Consider the following 18,783-nt stretch of genomic DNA (forward strand, 5'->3'; position numbering starts at 1 on the left):
TTTCTGAGACTGCATAATTTATAAAGAAAGGAGCCTTGATTGGCTCACAGTTTCACAGGCTATACAGGAAGCATGATGCTGGCCATCTGCTTGGCTTCCGGGGAGGCCTCAGAAAACTTAGGATCATGGTGGAAAGCAAAGAGGGAGTGAAGGCTTCACATGCTCTCCCACATGGTGGGAGCAGGAGGAAGTGAGGGGAGGTGCTACATACTTTTAAACAACCAGATCTCATGAGAACTCTGTAATGAATACAGCACTAGGGGGTTGGTACTAAACTATTGGACTACCCTCATGATCCAATCATCTCCTACCCAGCCCCACTTCCAGTACTGAGGATTACATTTCAACATAAGATTAGGGTGGGGACATAGATCCAAATGATATCAGCCATGGTCTGACATGATGTAATGTTATCAAAGATGATGAATTACCATAAATGCTAATGAGACAACACGGCAAGAAGTAGCATTTTGTGACATTCGTACTTTAGTTTTGAGTTAAGGTTAAAGATCATAGTGAAGGGTAACTTAATGGATTCTGGTTAAACAAAAGAAAAAAGACCACGCAAAATTATAAATACAAGTGAGACATAAGAAAGCCTGTGTTACTAAGAAGAACCTTTAAAGGTATTTTGTGTAATATTTCCCTCTCCTAATTAAATATCCACTTTTTATTTAACATTTTCTCATAATTTTACAATATTAAATTGTCGTGAGTTATTAGTTGCCACTTCCTTTCTTTTATTCTCTGTATCTTACTTGTTTTTGTTATTAATTGCTCATTTTAAGTCCCTGTGAATTTCCCCCTCTAACTTAGGAAAGTCTTTTTAAGTATTTTTCTCAAGTTGAAAATATAAGATACAAATTATTTGCAGATGAAAATAAGAGTAGTATTTTTATGCAAGTGTGTAAATAAGAAACTTGTAAATTATTAAAAGAAAATAGATATTAATATAATGAAATCCCAGTGCCATACACACTTAAAAGTTTTTATCAGATATATATAACACTTGCATCTGTAAAATTTTCCTGTTTTACACAAAAAATTAAGTTCTACTTGTGGTTACCTATTTTGCAAGATGAAGTATGGTAAGGCAAGTGTTAGCAGTAGTTTATGGGGAATTTTTATACAGCATCTGTTATTTTTTTTACACTGAGAAAAAGAATACAAAGTTCAGTAAAATTGCTTTCTAGATTAAATGATGAGTATGTTTTGGTTTAAAATTACCATGGATTTCAAACAACCATATTCGTCAGCTTGTACTTGCCACATGTACATTTTGACTTTGGCTCTGAGGCACATTCTCCTTGTAAGAGTTACTACATATGAGTCAGAAATGAGTTTAGATCTCCAAGCTTCCTTTTGGATTTTAGGAAGAACTCCTTTTATCTACCCTTACTTTCAAATCACCATCCCCCACCTCTGGCCCCCTATCTAGCATTTAGCCTTGTGGATAACTGGTATAGTGAGGGACCTGTTGTTTTCTAATGAGAAGGACACTGTAAGATACCTAAAGCCTGCTTGAGGTCGAGTTTGTTGCTTTAGATGATAGTTTAAGACCCAGCTTGACAGAAAAGATAATAAAATTTTAATGGAAGACACAGTATCTTCCAGGCAGTGTTAGTGTTTGTGATATATCACTGTACCAAACAGATAAAACTTCTGAAAACTCCTGTAAGAACAGCCAGCTAACTGAAAACATGGATCCCAGCTTAGCCAATTCATTGTCTAAGAGGAGTCATTAACATTTTCTCCATCATTACCAACCATGACTATCCTGTGAAAAAAAACCTAGGGGTCATGAGAAAGTAACCAGGAAGGTAAAGAGGGATGAGTAATTGAAGCCACTTAAGAGATTTTTCCCCCTGTTAGTTTTAGAAACAACACCTTTTAAAAAAAGTACAGAGTGATGAATCTAGTTGAAAACTGTAGGTAATTTAGGGCCTAGGAGAATTAATTAAGCTGTTTGTAAATTGTTTGAAATACAATGCCCATTGTGTATAACAATTGCGAAACTCTTAATTAAGGTTAGCTCTGATGAAGGGCCAGAATTCAGGATATATTCATTTTAATAAAACAAACAAATTTTTATTTTTTATGGAATATTTTAAGGACAATTCAACTGTAATAATTAGTTTTATGGAAGCATAGGTCACTATTATATAAAAATATACACAGATTTATATACCTTTCTCCTGTGAAAAAGATATATATACTCTCTCTTTCTCCTCCGAACTCAAAAACCACTCTCTTTCTATGGGCATGATGTAAGGGCGGGTTGTGGGTGCTCTTGGTGGCCCGTGTGGGCAGAGCAGCTGACCACCACTCTGAGAATCTTCTCCTTTTTTCCGTCAGTAAAATCCATGGGTGAATGAGATTCCCAAGTGCTTCAGCCTAGTCTCCAAGCCCCAGCTCCTTGTGATTTATAGTGGTTTCGATGGGCCTTTTAAGAAACATAACTCTATTGTGGTATAATTTATATAACATGCCATAAACATTTGTAACATTCAGTGAATTTAATTAAATTTACAGATTCGTGCCGTCATCCATATTATTCAATTTTAGAACATTTCCAATATTCCATAATTATCCCTTATGCCATTTAGACATGCTAAAAAGCCTGAATTAATTTAGAAACAATTTGTTTGCATTCCTTCCATGGAATATGTGTTCTAAACTTACTTTTGGATGAATATTTAAAATTAGAAACTGGCTCTTTATAAATATACTCTTTAGGGTAGATGTATCATATTTAATTTAGAGAGAAAATAAATGTTTGACAAAGTTTTAGGTTATTCTCAGAACAAAGGGAAAACTGAAAATGTCCATATAATAAATTGCTTCAATCTATTTTTTAAACTTATTTCATGCTGCAGTGTGTGTGTTTTTGTGTGTGTGTGTGTGTGTGTCAGTGTGTGTTTTCTTGCAATTAATATGGCTTATGAAGTTTGATAATCGCTCCTTGATTAGAACAGTTACCAAAAAATGTAATGAATTTGGTGATTTTTTTTTTTTTTAAATAGGCTATTGGAAATTTTAGGGACAAATATAATTAGATGGCTATAGACTTATGGAGAAAAATGATGTCGTAAATATTTTATAATATACATTAATCAAAGGGAATGAGCATGTTGAGTTTTATAACTGGGTATTTTGGATTTGTTTTAGAATTATGTTATAAAGCTTATATTTCTTTAGTCATATTGATGAGAGACGAGCAGACCTAATTATTATATGTTAGCCAGTGCTTTCTTATTATTTTTGAAAGGATAATATATAAACCAAAAGATAACAAAGTATTTGTGTTCTTGGGGGTAAATTTGATACATACTGAATATCCCCACACAACTTTTACTGTGTTGCTTATAGTAAAGTATAAGCCAACAAAGTCTCAGGCCCTGAAATAAGCATATGATCAAATAAGTTTTCCAGATTTGGGGACATCAGATGAAGTCACCTAATAAAAATTCTGGCTGTTTGTTCTTTTTTATTTTTCACTTAAAAATTTCTTTTAGACTTAAGAAAGTTATTTAGAAGAAAACCAGTTAGAAATAATGTTGGTGCAATTAATACTTGAATTTGAATTTGGGACAGGGCAGTAATTGCACTTTTATTGGTGGCACTGTATGTAACTCTACTGATTAGAATGCAGATGTGCACCATGTTGAAGACTCCCAGTATATGAAATATTTGAAGGACATATTTGGTGGTGGTTACTGGCCTTACAAAAAAGGAGCATTTATTTTGTGGAAATATCTATTCAAAGATATATAGAAACCTTCCAGTTCATTGAAGTATTTGTTTAAAGACGATTATGAGTTTGAGGTAATAAAAAAGAATTGGCTGTTGCCAACAAAAGACTAAACTTAAAAAAAATTGGAATGGTAGTGATATAGTATAAAAGTTGGTATATTTAGTTAAAATGAATATTAAGTGTAGTCATTATTTGAGCAGTTTCCTAGGTGGCTCTGATCTGCAAGGTTGATCCAAGATAAATAAACATTGTTTATAAATGGAGAGATCGTTTCAGTCACACAAATCCCTGCTGTTCACTAGTGTACCTTGTCACTTTGACTGTATATGGGTAGTTTCTATTCAGTTATCATGCTGAATTGTAGTTGCATGTTTCACACAGTGAATGAAGCTGAGGCCTGTCCCTCAATTACATATATTCAAGATGCAATAGCAAGAAATCAGTACAAGTTGGGTAACAGTGAATTACATGACAAGAAAAAATAGACCTCTCAAGAAGGGGAAATAATGGTGAATGCTCTGAAACTATTTTTTCAGATTTTTTTTGTTGTTCATCTGGAGAAATAAGATGAATTCTAAAGGCAGGAAAGCATCTGAACTTTTTAAATACCAACTAATTGAAATTATTTAAAAGCTGAATTTTGAGTAGAAGCTATGAATATGAGGCTATTGCTTCTGATTTCATGTAGGCCAAGTTTTTTTTTTGGCTTCTCATTGATCATTATTTTGCTGAAAAAGTGGTAAAAGTGAATGAGTTTTCCACTTTGCTTTCATGATACATGTATTGGGCACAAAATGTGATCCAGGCATTGAAGTTATTACTATAGAAAAAGAGATATAAATAGATGCCACCCTCAAGGAATTCTCGTTTATATCATACTAATTCTGTGGACAAAACAGAACAAACATTGTGGAAAAAGAATGCATAGCTTTTAAAAAACTTGAATATTGGCATATTCTCTTCAGCATCATTTATTTTTAGGAAAGTTGTAAAAGACTGTGTTTTATAGAGTCACTTAGATATTATTTTGAAAATAGCATTTTAATGATTTTGTTGTTATTGTTAAAGTATGATTTATATATGTTATTCTAAAGGTGACCAGATCTTATTTGTATTCTAGGATATAAATGTTATATACTTCTCATAATTCAGAGTACGTTTCCAACATGCTTGGCTTTTATATTGTTTTACGTAATTTATAGAAAAGGCAGAATGAATTTTGAAAGCAAAACTTTTAAAATACAATATTTGTAATTTTAACTACCAATGGCAGATTTATTTGACTCCTTCTTGGTGGTGATGATATTTTAAGTGTGCAGATGCAAAGAACTTAGTCATTCATGATGGACAGCATTTCATTATATTAGTGCAAAGGAAAGCCAAATCACATCGTGAATCCCAATTTCTATACTACTACTTTCTTGTTCCTCTCTTTTTTTTTTTTAAGGAAAGATTTAAATCATTAGCTGTACTTCAATATATTGCACTGACTTCTGGTTCATCTAAAATAGTGTGAAATGTGTTTAGGAATTAAGTAGAAAATGATGTTTCTTAAATTGTTTAAATGTGCTTCTTAATATTTACCGAGTATGGATGAGCACATTAGTGGGTAGATTGAAATGAGGAAAAAGCAGATGACATGCAAAAGAAGTGTTAGGTGTTCGCATATGTCTAGATTGTCCCTGGGTATTCTCATATGTGATTATTTTGTCTATTACATGTATGTAGGTGTGTATTCCCAAACCAGATTGTCTGCTTCTTGCATTTTATCCTTCTTAGGAAAATGTACTAAGCATCTGTCATTTTCAAAATATGATGCTGGATGCTGCTGGATGTGTAAAATATGGTCCTAGCTGCTCTGGCTGCTCTGGGACTGACTGGGACTGAAATTCTGATCTCTGGATATATTTCTCTCTCAACAACTTTGTATTTGTTGTATCTAGCATATGGTGTCTACATCGTAATAGATGATAGGAATTTCAATTTTTTTCTTAAAGTTTTTAAAATTCATTTAATGAACACATTGTGCACTAAATGTGTATCATATTTGAGAGTTCTAATATTGCACAAATAAACTTGTCATTTTTAAACTAGAGGGAAATTTTCATTTAATTCATTTTACCATTTCACAAGTAAAGAGACTGACCCTGAAACAAGTAGATATGACCTGTGGTCCCACAGGTAGATAGCAGCTTTATCTGAGGTGATGCTATAGCTCCTAGACCACTCTCAGAAGACATTTTATAGAGAAGTGATCCTCCAACTAGGCAGTGTCCTCACTGACTTCCACCTCTGCCCAGCTACAGTCAGGATTTCATATTCAGTGAATGAAATCATACACTATTCTGAGGAAAATCCCCCACATAATATTTAACTTTTTCAATTGACGCATATTTATACATATATATGGGATACATATGATATTTTGTTACATGAATAGAATGGTAATGATCAAGTCAGAGTATTTAGGATATCCATCACCTCAAACATTTATCATTTATATGTGTTAGGAACGTTTCAAGACCTCTCTTTCAGCTATTTTGAAATATATAATGTATATTAGTCTGTTTTCATACTGCTATAAAGAACTGCCTGAAACTGGGTAATTTACAAAGAAAAGAGGTTTAATCGACTCACAGTTCAGCATGGCTGGGGAAGACTCAGGAACCTTAACATCAAGGTGGAAGATGATGGAGAAACAAGGCACAGGCTTCGCAAGGTAGCAGGAAGAAGAAGTGCTTAGTGAAGGGGGAAGAGCCCCTTATAAAACCATCAGATCTCATACAAACTTACTATCATGAAAACAGCATGGGGGAAACTGCTCCCATGATTCAGTTACCTCCACCTGGTCTCTCCCTTGACATGCGGGGATTTCTGAGATTATGGGGATTGTAATTCAAGATGAGATTTGAGTTGGGCACACAGAGCCTAACCATATCACAGTGTGTTAACTATAGCAACCTTACTCTGCTATAGAGTGCCATCTAACTGTATGTTTGCATCCATTAACCAACTTCTTTTCATCCCACTTGGCCCTGACACACCCTTCCCAGCCTCTGGTAACTATTATTCTACTCTCTACCTTTAAACTTTTTAGCTCCCTTATATGAGTGAGACCATCCGATATTGTCTTTTTGTGCATGCCTTATATCATTAACCCAAAGGCCTACAGTTCCAACAATTTTGTTGTTGCAAATGACAGGATTTCCTTCTTTATTTATGGGTGAATGATATTCCATTATGTATGTACTCCACATTTCCTTTATCCATTGATCTGTTGATATAGACTTAGATTTGTTCCATATATTTGCTGTTATAAATAGTGCTGCAGTAAATATGGAAGTATAGGTATCCCTTTGATATGCTTATTTTTCTTCCAGCAGCAAAACAAAAATACATCATGATCAAGTGGGATCTATCTCAGGAATGCCAGGATGGTTCAATGTTTAGTCATTAAAATAGTATTCATTTTATGCCAGCTTACTCCCTCCCTCCCTTCTTCCCTCCCTCACTCCCTCCCTCCCAAATTCATAAAGTAATTTTAATCATTTTTTTGTGGCTTTATCATAATCTGTTGTGCAAGGTCAACTGGGTAGGTGGGTATTTTTATCTGTGCTTGGTGTTTGAGTGTGTCTGTGTTTTTTGAGAGTGGGTGGTTAGGATTGGTTCCATAGTATTGGTTTGTGGTGTTAATTATCTCTGGAAATATAGACATATGTTTCAGGTGAAGATATGATGAAAGAGAATTATCAGATGTGAAACTACTTCTGTGTGGCTAATAGTTTGGATGATTATAATTTTTTTTGCTGAAGTTTATACCAGTAACAATAAAGTATTGGATTAGGGCTAAATGACAAATAAGGTTAGGGAACACTTCAGTTGCTTTCTTTTTTGGCTATATGGGAGCTTTTGCTTCTTGTTAAGACTTGAGATGATGCATTCATTCATTGATCCATTCATTTGTTTAGTATGCACTCAGTGACTGCAAAATACTAGGCTAATGGGATGTACAGGTGAATAAAAATGTCTCTCTAACATACAAAGGAGGGACATGCAGTCTAGTGTAAGTTAGACACTTAACATGAAGATCAGACAATAAAATATTTGGTGAAAAAGGAGAGGAAAGAGCCATGGGAGTTAAGAGAAGGGAAATGATCTTTTCCAATTATGCCAATCAAGGAGAGGTTTGTAGAGGAGGTAGCATATGTAATGGGCCCTAAAGGTGAATGGTTTGGACCCGATGGGGAAACGCCATGCTAAGTAGAGGCCGTATCATGAGTAAAGGCATGAATGTAAGATCAAATAATTCAGTTTGGATTTAGAATTGGTTATTTGATGAAATATTATTAATGTGAGGTTAATTAAACTGTGGCTTGTACCACTGCCTGTTTTTGTAAAAAGTTTTACTGAATACAGCTGTGCTCATTTGTTTACATATTGTCTATGGTGACTTTTGCAACTCGACGACAGAGTTCAGTCGCTGTGACAGACAGTATGGTCTCCAAGGCCTAAAATATTTTCTGTAAAAGGTCAGAAACTAAATATTTACTGATGTCTGCTTTAGGCCATAGTTGAGAACCATTGATCTAGTGTGGGAACCGGCACAGAAACGTTTTTAAAAGAGATTGTGACGCAGCCCTAATTATGAATACAGAAGAGATGGGTAATGTGGAGGTCTCTAGGGTTTTTATACATATATTTGGGATACATAGGATATTTTGTTACATGTACAAAGATCTAGTCTGGAAATTGGCACCGAATTGTTTTTAAAAGAGTTTGTCAGGCAGCCCTAATTATGAGTATGGAAGAGATGGGTAATGTGGAGGTCTCTAGGGTTTTTATACATATATATGGGATACATATGATATTTTGATACATGTACAAAGATCTAGTCTGGAAATGGGCACTGAATTGTTTTTAAAAGAGTTTGTCAGGCAGCCCTAATTATGAGTAGAGAAGAAATGGGTAATATGGAGGTCTCTAGGGTTTTTACATTAATCTAATCACTCCCCTTGCCCCCTACCCACATTCTAGTAGGAATGGAAAAGATTTGAATGCAAAATGAATTAAGTAGATGGAATCAATAGGGTAAGGGAAAATATTCCACAGGATAGGCCGTGGAAAGAGAGGAGTGAAGGCTGAAAGTTTTTCAGTCTAAGTGACTATGTGATTGATGGTGTCACAGAAACAGGGAACATAAAAAGAGAAAAAGGAAGAACAGTTATAAAAATCTCAATCATCTATTGGAGTTAGAACACAGGAATGTCTGGCAGGGGCCTCAATATGACCATATGTGGTGGAATCTTACAGTTTTTGCAGGACCCAGGCATACTTACCACAGTTATATGTGGAAAGTTTTATTTTATTCTTTATATTTAAATGGACTACATTTCTGTGAGAATATTTTTATGACCTCTATGCATTTTTTTTAATTTGACAATTTGAGTTTATGCAGCCAAAACAAATTTAAGTAGAAAATCTTGCTTGCCCTTTGAGAAGTTTTAATTAAGTTCAAATAACTTTTCTAAAGTATTTAGACACAGAAATAGCAGTGCTAATAGAATGAAGCAACGTGAGATTTTTCTTCAAAGGCAAATTTTTAATTGAATCGTGATAACTTGTCTTGACTTTTTGTCTTAAAATAATTGTATTTTGTTATAAAGATAGTGCATGCTTATAAAAGGCTACATTATAAAGGTTTCCATAACACCTCCTTTTCAAACAACTGATTTTATGAATAGTTTAAGATGTACTATATATATTGTATATAATCTTTATCTATCATTAGGATTTCAAAGACAAAAAATATTCACTCAAATTCCAAAAGTGCATTTATAACTTTATTTTTTATTTTTATTTTTATTACTTTAAGTTCTGGGATACATGTGTAGAATGCGCAGCATTGTTACATAGGTATAACATGTGGCATGGTGGTTTGCTGCACTCATTAACCCATCATCTAGGTTTTAAGTCCCGCATGCATTAGGTATTTGTCCTAATGCTCTCCCTCCCCTTGCCCTGCACCTGCTGACAGGCCAGGTGTGATGTTCCCCTCCCTGTGTCCATGTGTTTTCATTGTTTAGCTACCACTTATGAGTGAGAACATGTAGTGTTTGGTTTTCTGTTCCTCTGTTAGTTTGCTGAGGGTGATGGCTTCCAGCTTCATACATGTCCTTGAGAAGGACATGAACTCATTCTTTTTTATGTCTATATAGAATTCCATGTTGTATGTGTACCACATTTTCTTTATCTAGTCTGTCATTGATGGGCATTTGGGTTGGTTCCAAGTCTTTGCTATTGTAAATAATGCTTCAGTAAACATACATGTGCATGTGTCTTTATGGAAGAATGATTTATAATTCTTTGGGTTTATACTCAGTAATGGGATTACTGCGTTAGATGGTATGTCTAGTTCTAGATTGTTGAGGAATCGCCACACTGTATGCATGCTGCTACCTGCAAAATTTCAGACTCAGTTTGGTTGGAGTCTCCAATCATAAGATGCTCTGACATCATAAGCTATTTTTCCCCATCTCCAGGCAATACACAAAGTCTCTGTTTGTCACTCATGTGGTAGTCTCTGTTTCAGAGACTTTAATTTATTTGCCTCACTTCTCATGGCCCAATGACCCATAAAACTGGTCTTATTTCCCAGTCTTCATTATTTAAAAAAATTATCAGCAACTTACAGTCTTGAGGAAAATACCTGCATTAAATCAGGTTGAGGAAATCAGTTGTACTTAGAAGAAAAAGTAGAGTGTTACGTTTCATAATGTCAGATTAATCAGTTTTTTTTTTTTCAAATAAACAGGGCAGAGTTTGAGGTTTCAGTCAGAATAATTGTATTCTTAGTTTAGTTTCAAAAATACATTTATTTGGCTAAAAATAAAATTATTTTAATCTACAGATTGTGAAAACTTCAAAGTGAGTTTTCCTCTGTCTCCCTTCACTCTAGTCCCTCTCATGTTAGTTTTTAATTTTGTTGTGTTTACAGTGTGCCAGGAGTTATTTTTAATTTTTTAAAATCATAACTTGAGAATATAGATACTACTTTCCCCTCCATTTTATACTTTACACTTAAGTGTAAATAGGTTAAGTGACTTGTCCTAAGGTTGTTCTCATATCAAGTGGCAGAGCTGAGATTAGAAAACTCATCTGGCAGATTTCAAATTGTATGCTGTGAGTGACTTTACAATGATGCTATTAGCTACCAGGGATAGTAAGTTAATAATTTATCATCTTTGGAAACCTTTCGTCTTAAGTTACACTGATGTAAAATAGTTTGTGATTGTAATGAATAAACAGCTTATTGCTGAATAGAGAAATTTTAGATAGTGGCTTTTATACTTTATATTTTGTTAAGTCATTGTGATTCTGTGAATGAACGATGAGGAAGAAAGTCATCAGAAAAATAATGAAGTTGTAGATACTAAATTAGAGCATCAATTTTTATAAAGATTTTCCCCCAAGTAAATTGAGCTTTAAAAACCTGTAGTTGTCTGAAGACACTTCTTTTTTTTTTTTTGAGACAGAGTCTTCCTCTGTCACCAGGTGCCAGGCTGGAGTGCAGTGGCGCTATCTCGGCTCACTGCAACCTCCGCCTCCCAGGTTCAAGCAATTCTCCTGCCTCAGCCTCCTGAGTAGCTGGGACTACAGGCATGTGCCACCATGCCCAGCTAATTTTTGTATTTTTAAAGTAGAGACAGGGTTTCACTATGTTGGCCAGGATGGTCTCGATCTCTTGACCTCATGATCCGCCCCCCTTGGCCTCCCAAAGTGCGCTGAGATTACAGGCCTGAACACACTTCTTTTAAGATTCCATGCCGAACAGTCGTTGAAATAGTAAACATATATTGATGACACTTAGCAGTTAAACACATTTTGTCAAAGATAATGGATGCTTTAGAAACTATAATGGACTGGTACAAATTTACTTGAAATATTAGGCAGTTATGGCAACTTTTGTAAATGACTATCTGTATGATTAAGTTAATAAGTAACCGTACTTCTAACATTTCAATACCGTTTAATAATTTCAGTTTGGGAATAAGTGATTACTGAAAAAAATTAAAGCTAACACTAAAATAGCTGTCTTTTATTTGGAATTCATTTGCTAATGTAATGAAAACACTAATAATTCAATGCAATCCATATAATTTGAGGGAAATTTTGTTTAGTGTTCTATGTAAATCGTTGGCACAGATATTAATCTTGTGTTGGATTCTAGATTCTCACATTGGTTGGAGAACTTTTCATGGTTTATGTGCCTAAATTCTGACAAATGTATTTTTAAACATCTTTTTTCCTCATGGAACAGCTTTGATGTCATATTTGCTGGTGGTCCAGAAGAACTTCTAAAAAAATTCCAAAAGGCAAACCACAAAGTGGTCTTTGCAGCAGATGGAATTCTGTGGCCAGATAAAAGACTAGCAGACAAGTATCCTGTTGTACACATTGGGAAACGTTATCTGAATTCAGGAGGTGAGTTAGATACTGGAAGAAACATTTAATGCCAGTTATAAAGATTGATGAAACAACCATTTTTGTAGGTGTCGTAACTTTAGATAGAAAGTTTTAAATAACCCTTATCTTATTATCACTGTATTGACAAACCATTTTCCTATATATTTTGTCATTTGGTTGTCCTAAAAACACTAAGTAATTAAAATGTTATTATTTCCATGTGTTATAAGTGAGGAAACTCATGTTTTTCAAATTTAAGTGACTTCTCGTAGATATACTCTGTTGTTAAAGGAAAAAGTATGGATCCAGGTCTTTTAATCATGACGTATTGAAAATTTTCTTCCTATAGGATAATAGGATTAGTAAGCTTACTTTAAAAAGGCTCATTCTTAGTCTGCAATCAAGTTGCTTTTAAGAATACTTATTTTATCTGACTTTAAATATTATTGGAGTAAATAAATGATTTGTCTTGAACTCAGTGGTCAAAACTATTCAATATTGAGTGTCTGGGTATATTTAAAATACTGCATTACCTGTACTAACATGGATTAAAGGAACAAATTACCGTATTCTTCAGTCCACTCTTTAGAAAATTAGATAAAATTTGACTTTGGATGTCATGAAGGCTACAAATTTATTTTTTCTCATTTGAGATTAATGTAGACATATGGACAACAGACGTAACCAAATAGGATGAAGGACATGTTAGAGAAACAAATTGGGTACGAATTGCAAACCACATTAGAAAAGTGGATTTTGGGGGTGATCTACATGTATATAACTAATGCGATCCAGGCTAGTTAAAATAAGTGCTGCTTCAGGTAGCAACATATCTGGGTTCTAGGCTTTGCTTAGCCACTAGGAAGTGATTTAGTTTCTTGGTAATACCTCAATTCCAGCTCTTTGTACTTGTACTTTATCAACCTATTCCCACAGTTGTACCTTGGAACTTTGTTAGCTCATGTAGATCTTGTACTTTTGAAACTTTAAACTCCAGTTTTCACTGCCTAGCTTCAAATCTCTTTTCTTCTATGTCTCAGTATTTCTACAAATCATGCTTTCTGGGATCTCTTGACCATTTTCTTTTCTCCAAATCTATCTATTGCCTTTGGATTTAGCTTCCATATTCAAGTGAGAACCCAAGGTTTATCTTAGTGGTTATTCTGTACTTAATGCCTTAGCATTCTTTCTCTGTTGGATTTCAGTTCATGAACCATCAAAACCTCTCCCTAAGATGGCTACCCACCCTCACTTCTCTCCTTGAGCATTTGGCTCCCGTGTGGGTGCTGCTTCCATGTCATGGCCTCCATATTCTCAAGACCTTAGTAACACATGGCTAATCTTGTAACTAATTCTAAGTCCTCCATTGTTTAAAACCAATTTTTTTTTTCTTTTTTTTGAGACTGAGTTTATCGCTTGTTGCCCAGGCTGGAGTGCAGTCGTGTAATCTCCACTCACCACAACCTCCGCCTCCCAGATTCAAGTGATTATCCTGCTTCGGCCTCCCAAGTAGCTGGGATTACAGGCATGAGCCACCACACCCAGCTAATTTTTTTGTATTTTTCAGTAGAGACAGGCTTTTCTGCATGTTGGTCCGGCTGGTCTTGAATTCCCAACCTTGGGTGGTCTGCCTGCGTTGGCGTCCCAAAGTGCTGGGATTATAGGTGTGAGGCATAGCGCCTGGCTGTTAAACTAATTTTTTAAAGGAAGTATTTAGCTATGGAATGCTGAGACATGTTTTATTTTATACTTATTGGAATTTTTCTGAAGATGACTTGCATAGAGAAATCTCACATGTAAATTTATCTCAAATAGTGATATATATACTCAGGTGGTTAGGTTTCAGACAGACTCAAGTGCTTTGGAAACAGCAAGAAATTAGCAAGCAAGTGCAGTTGTAAGCCAGTTTAAATAAGGAAATGGTGTTTATAAGTGGAAAAAGGTGTTTATAAAAGTGTCTATAAAAGGACATCAAAGTATCATCCTTATGCTTTCTGTAGTCAAAATAATTAGAGATTGGCAGAAAATATACATATGTTTAATAAAAGTTGGTATAGTTTCATGGATAACATATTGACAGTTATTTAAGGGACATGAGTTGTTTGTGGGTATATTATTTAGTTTTTAAAAATAGTTTTTGTCTAGCACAGTGTCTCACACCTGTAATCCCAGCACTTTGGGAGACCTAGGGAGAAAGATCACTTGACACAGGAGTTCAGTGCAGCCTGTGCAATGTAGGGAAATCCCAACTCTACTAAAAATATTTTGAAAAATTAGCTGGGCTTGATGGCACATGCCTGTGGTCCTAGCTACTTGGGAGACTAAGGTGAGAAGATTGAACCCAGGAGGTCAAGGCTGTAGTGAGCCATGAGTGCACCATTGGATTCCAGCTTGGGCAGCAGAGTGAGAGCTCCATTTCCAAAAATCAACAACAACAAAAGTTTTTAATAGAAAAATATAAATCACATAAAATATGTAATGTGAAAATACATTTTTTTTTCATTTATTGAGGACATTTGGGATCTGTAAAAAATAAGGAAACAATTTTTGAAGAATAGTAATATAAACCATTGGAAAATGTTGCATATCTCTGTGTGGTACCTTTTTCATCAAAGAAGATTGGCCATAGGATTTAAAAACTTTGTTATCTTTTAGTGTTACAGAATTGTTTTATTTAGCAAGAACACCAAAAAAAATGATCAACCTGTGATTGGTTTTGGTCATGTTTTCGTTTTGTCTTTTTTTTTTTTCTCCAGTAACAGTAATTTCACCAGACCTGTCTCTGCATTCTTTTATTCTTTTAAGAAAATTTTAATTTTTATGGTAAAAAATAGGCTTTTCTTCAATTCACAGGAGTAACATTGGTTCCTTTTTAAAGGTATTGAATGTCAATGAAACATCGCAGCTTGGCTGCATTTCCATAATTCAGAGGAAGATTCAGACAGGAAAAATGATTCCGTTTGTGTCTTTAATAGACAAATGTTATTGGCGGTCTTAATGCTTATGCTAAGGCCAAGGAGAACAATCCAATTTTAGACTTCCTTTTTCCAGACTATGACACAAAAAGCCTAGCCAGAAAATGGTTTAGCAGGCACAATAATGACTGGCTAAAGTAATGGAAACATTTCCAAAATGTCCTAGATATAAAATTTCTTTGGGATGTTTGCAGTTAGTGACAAATCCAGAATTCCTTTGATTCCATTAGTATCTCTGGCACTGACAGTAAAACCACTGTAGTGGAGATTTTATTCTTTAAGAAAGAGTGAGTTCTCCACAGAGACTCCACAAACAGCTTTTTAGAAGGTCAGAGAGAAAATTCTTGTCTCAATCTATTCTTTTCCTAGTAAATCTGTTTCCCTTAAGAGCTTGGGAAAACATTAGTTCTCCCTCTTTTGTCAGTTAATTTTGGAGACTTATTTATTTAAAACGAGTCTGGTTATTTTCTATTTTACAGTTGGTAGCAACACTGTATTAATTTATATATAAAACAAGGGACACTCAATAATTCATATTTCTTTCAAGGTGAGCTGTGAAATTCCAACCTAAGGATTAGGTTTCATAGCTTCACAGCTCTGTGCAACTGGTCAATGAAATTAACATGACATCAGTTTTGGTCTTTGAAGCCTAACTTATCTATGTACTTCCTCTCTGCTGTGTCGCAGGATTTATTGGCTATGCTCCATACATCAACCGTATAGTTCAACAATGGAATCTCCAGGATAATGATGATGATCAGCTCTTTTACACTAAAATTTACATTGATCCACTGAAAAGGGTGTGTAACAGCTGCAATTTTTTTTGTTTTATTGATTTTGTTGTTTTGTGTGTTATATTTTATTAATGTGGAGTGGTCAGAAACAAAGGATTTTATGATACTCTGGCAACTGGTAAACTGAATTTCAAAGTGTTCTTGTTAATGACATATTTTTAATAGGTGAGATTGGTTTATCTCACCTGGCTAGGTATCAGCACTAGCTTAATGTTTCTTTATGGCTTCTATTCTGTGGCAAAGTTGGCAAACTTGCCAAACTTGATTGGAACAGTCAGAAGGGAAGAAGAAGAATGTAATGCACTGCTATATGTATTGAAACACCTATTGCAATGACTTGACACCAAAGTGAAATGGCAGCCCTCACACCAATGTCATGGCCCTACCTCCACTGCATACTCACTTCAAGGCTGACTTAGAATAACAGAATAAGTTACATCATCAAAACTTCTGAGCTTGGAGATTTAAAGAAACAATAATGAAATCCCAAAGATTCTACAGAATGGCTTCTTTCATATTCTTGAATAAATAGCTGTCATTTATTAACATAGAGCATTAGAAATATGTGTTCTTGTAGTCACTCCATCTTGCGGCTATAATTGTTTTCTCACAAAAGCTACACCAAAGCCATTTGATATCAGCGAACTTTTATAGTTTAAAAAATGCACTGTATTCTCATTTGTAGTCCTTTAGCCTTGCAAAGCCCTTTGTAACTCTCTGAGCTTCTTTGATCCTAGTTAGGCTAGAGGCTAGACTCTGTATCCTCACTTTATCAATAGAGAAAATGAGGCCACATAGTCGGTGACATTGTAAGGACTGGATCCTTGGTTCCCTGAAAACCAAAATCTGGACTTTTTTTCCTATTTCATATGATAATAATGTAGACTTTATGTGTTTGATTTGCTACAATTATAAAATAATACTTTTTTCGATATTTTGAAATGACATGTAAATAAAGCCACTCAAAAGACAGTTTTTAATTTTAAAATTACCTGTGATACTACTGAGGACAGAGACCTGCCTCTGAGATTTGGAGCCTGGAGATCATGGGTGTTGGGAAATCATTGAGGTCAAAAGCCCTGGTCATTGTTCAAATGTTTGGTGGCCCAGAGTGGACAGAGCCTGTAGGATGGTTGTAATCCTTTTTAGGAGACTTTAAAGCCACTTTGTGGATTTCAAATATTTGAGAATATGGAGCCAGAAGATTTAAAGAGATGCTAATGAAATCCCTAAGTGGTTAGAGCCCAAGGATCCACAGGACTGTTCTATAGACACAGGCTCTTGCCCTTTATTCATAAGAACACTTAGACTGTAATAAATAAAGCAACTCACAATAGCAGTGGTCTAAATGAGAAAGACGTTTTCTTTATTTTTTTCCTTCTATCACATTAAAAGTAATTAAGAGATGGGGATCACAAGGCTGTTAGAGTGATTTTATGCTGTTAGGGTGACTTTATACCATTGGCCCATAGCTCCTAGTTTTAATCTTACTTCTTTGTCCACAATGGCTACTTGAGTTCCAGTCATTGCATTCATATTCCAGGCAGCTAAGAGGCAGAGTAGTGAAAACAGGCCATCTCCGTTTCATTACTCTTTAATTAGCTTTGCTAGAAGTCTTACTGAATAGTTTCTTACCCTTTGATCAGAACATATTTATGTGGCCGCTCATAATACCCAAAGAGAAATTTGTTTTTTATTTTAAGCACATGTATCTACTGAAAATCTGAGTTCCTTTATTGGGGAGTTACGGGAATGTTGGGTACAATTAGCAGTCTCCCATAGGCCCTAGAGAGAACATTCCTGAAATTGATATAAGTGAAGTTTTGGAGAATAGTAAAACAAGATTTTCTAATTTGAGAAGATTTTTATCATATTTACCAATATAAGTTAATATTTCATAAACTTAATATATATAGATTGGATACAAATATAAAAGTTCCTGAATGGTGTGTTTGTAGTTGTGGTCATTAGGAAACAAGGTTTTCTTTAAGTGTATTTTGCAATGAGTTGCAACTATAGCTGTTTCTGTGTCTTAGCTAACTACTTTCATCATCAAAATACTTTGATTAAACACTTAAGTTGTAAGAAGGTTAAGCTGTAAATTCCCCCAAAGAAATATATATTTAATTATACTTTAAGTTCTGGGGTACATGTGCAGAAAGTCCAGGTTTGTTACATAGTTATACAGGTGCCATGGTGGTTTGCTGCATCCATCACCCCATCACCTACATTAGGTATTCTAATGCTATCCGTCATCTAGCTTCTCATTCCCCGACAGGCCTCAATGTGTGATGTTCCCCTCCCTGTATCCTTGTGTTTTTATTATTCAACTCCTACTTAGGAGTGAGAACATGCAGTATTTGTTTTTCTGTTCTTGTGTTAGTTTGCTGAGAATGATGGTTTCCACCTTCATCAGTGTCCTTGCAAAGGACATGAACTCATCATTTTTTATGTCTGCATAGTATTTCATGTTGTACATGTGCCACAATTTCTTTATCCAGTCCATCATTGATGGACATTTGGATTGGTTCTGAGTCTTTGTATTGTGAGCAGTGCCGCAACAAACATACGTGTGCATGTGTCTTTATAACAGAATGATTTATAATCCTTTGGGTATATACCCAGTACAAACTATATTAATATGATAGGAATATTTGCTGTTTTTGTTGTCATTTTCAGTATCGTTTCTATTATTATTTTTTAGGAAGCTATTAACATCACATTGGATCACAAATGCAAAATTTTCCAGACCTTAAATGGAGCTGTAGGTATGCTTCCTAAATACTGGACTTCTTAT

The 18,783-nt window shown here is 34.8% G+C and overlaps 1 protein-coding gene across 6 annotated transcripts in view; it reads left to right on the top strand.

Moving 5' to 3' along the window:
* PLOD2 (procollagen-lysine,2-oxoglutarate 5-dioxygenase 2) overlaps window positions 1-18,783 on the top strand; it is a 122,807-nt gene that overhangs the window by 40,920 nt on the left and 63,104 nt on the right. For all 6 annotated transcript variants that reach the window (XR_012519246.1, XR_012519247.1, XR_012519245.1 and 3 more), the window contains exons 4-6: window positions 12,072-12,235; window positions 15,880-15,992; window positions 18,691-18,754. Coding sequence is in view for 3 of the 6 variants with exons in the window: in XM_003930930.4 (XP_003930979.1) it covers window positions 12,072-12,235; window positions 15,880-15,992; window positions 18,691-18,754 (341 nt within the window). In the remaining 3 variants the exon portion in view is untranslated. The remainder of the gene's footprint in view (window positions 1-12,071; window positions 12,236-15,879; window positions 15,993-18,690; window positions 18,755-18,783) is intronic.

This window comes from Saimiri boliviensis, chromosome 9, assembly GCF_048565385.1.
Source record: "Saimiri boliviensis isolate mSaiBol1 chromosome 9, mSaiBol1.pri, whole genome shotgun sequence".
NCBI lineage: Eukaryota > Metazoa > Chordata > Mammalia > Primates > Cebidae > Saimiri > Saimiri boliviensis.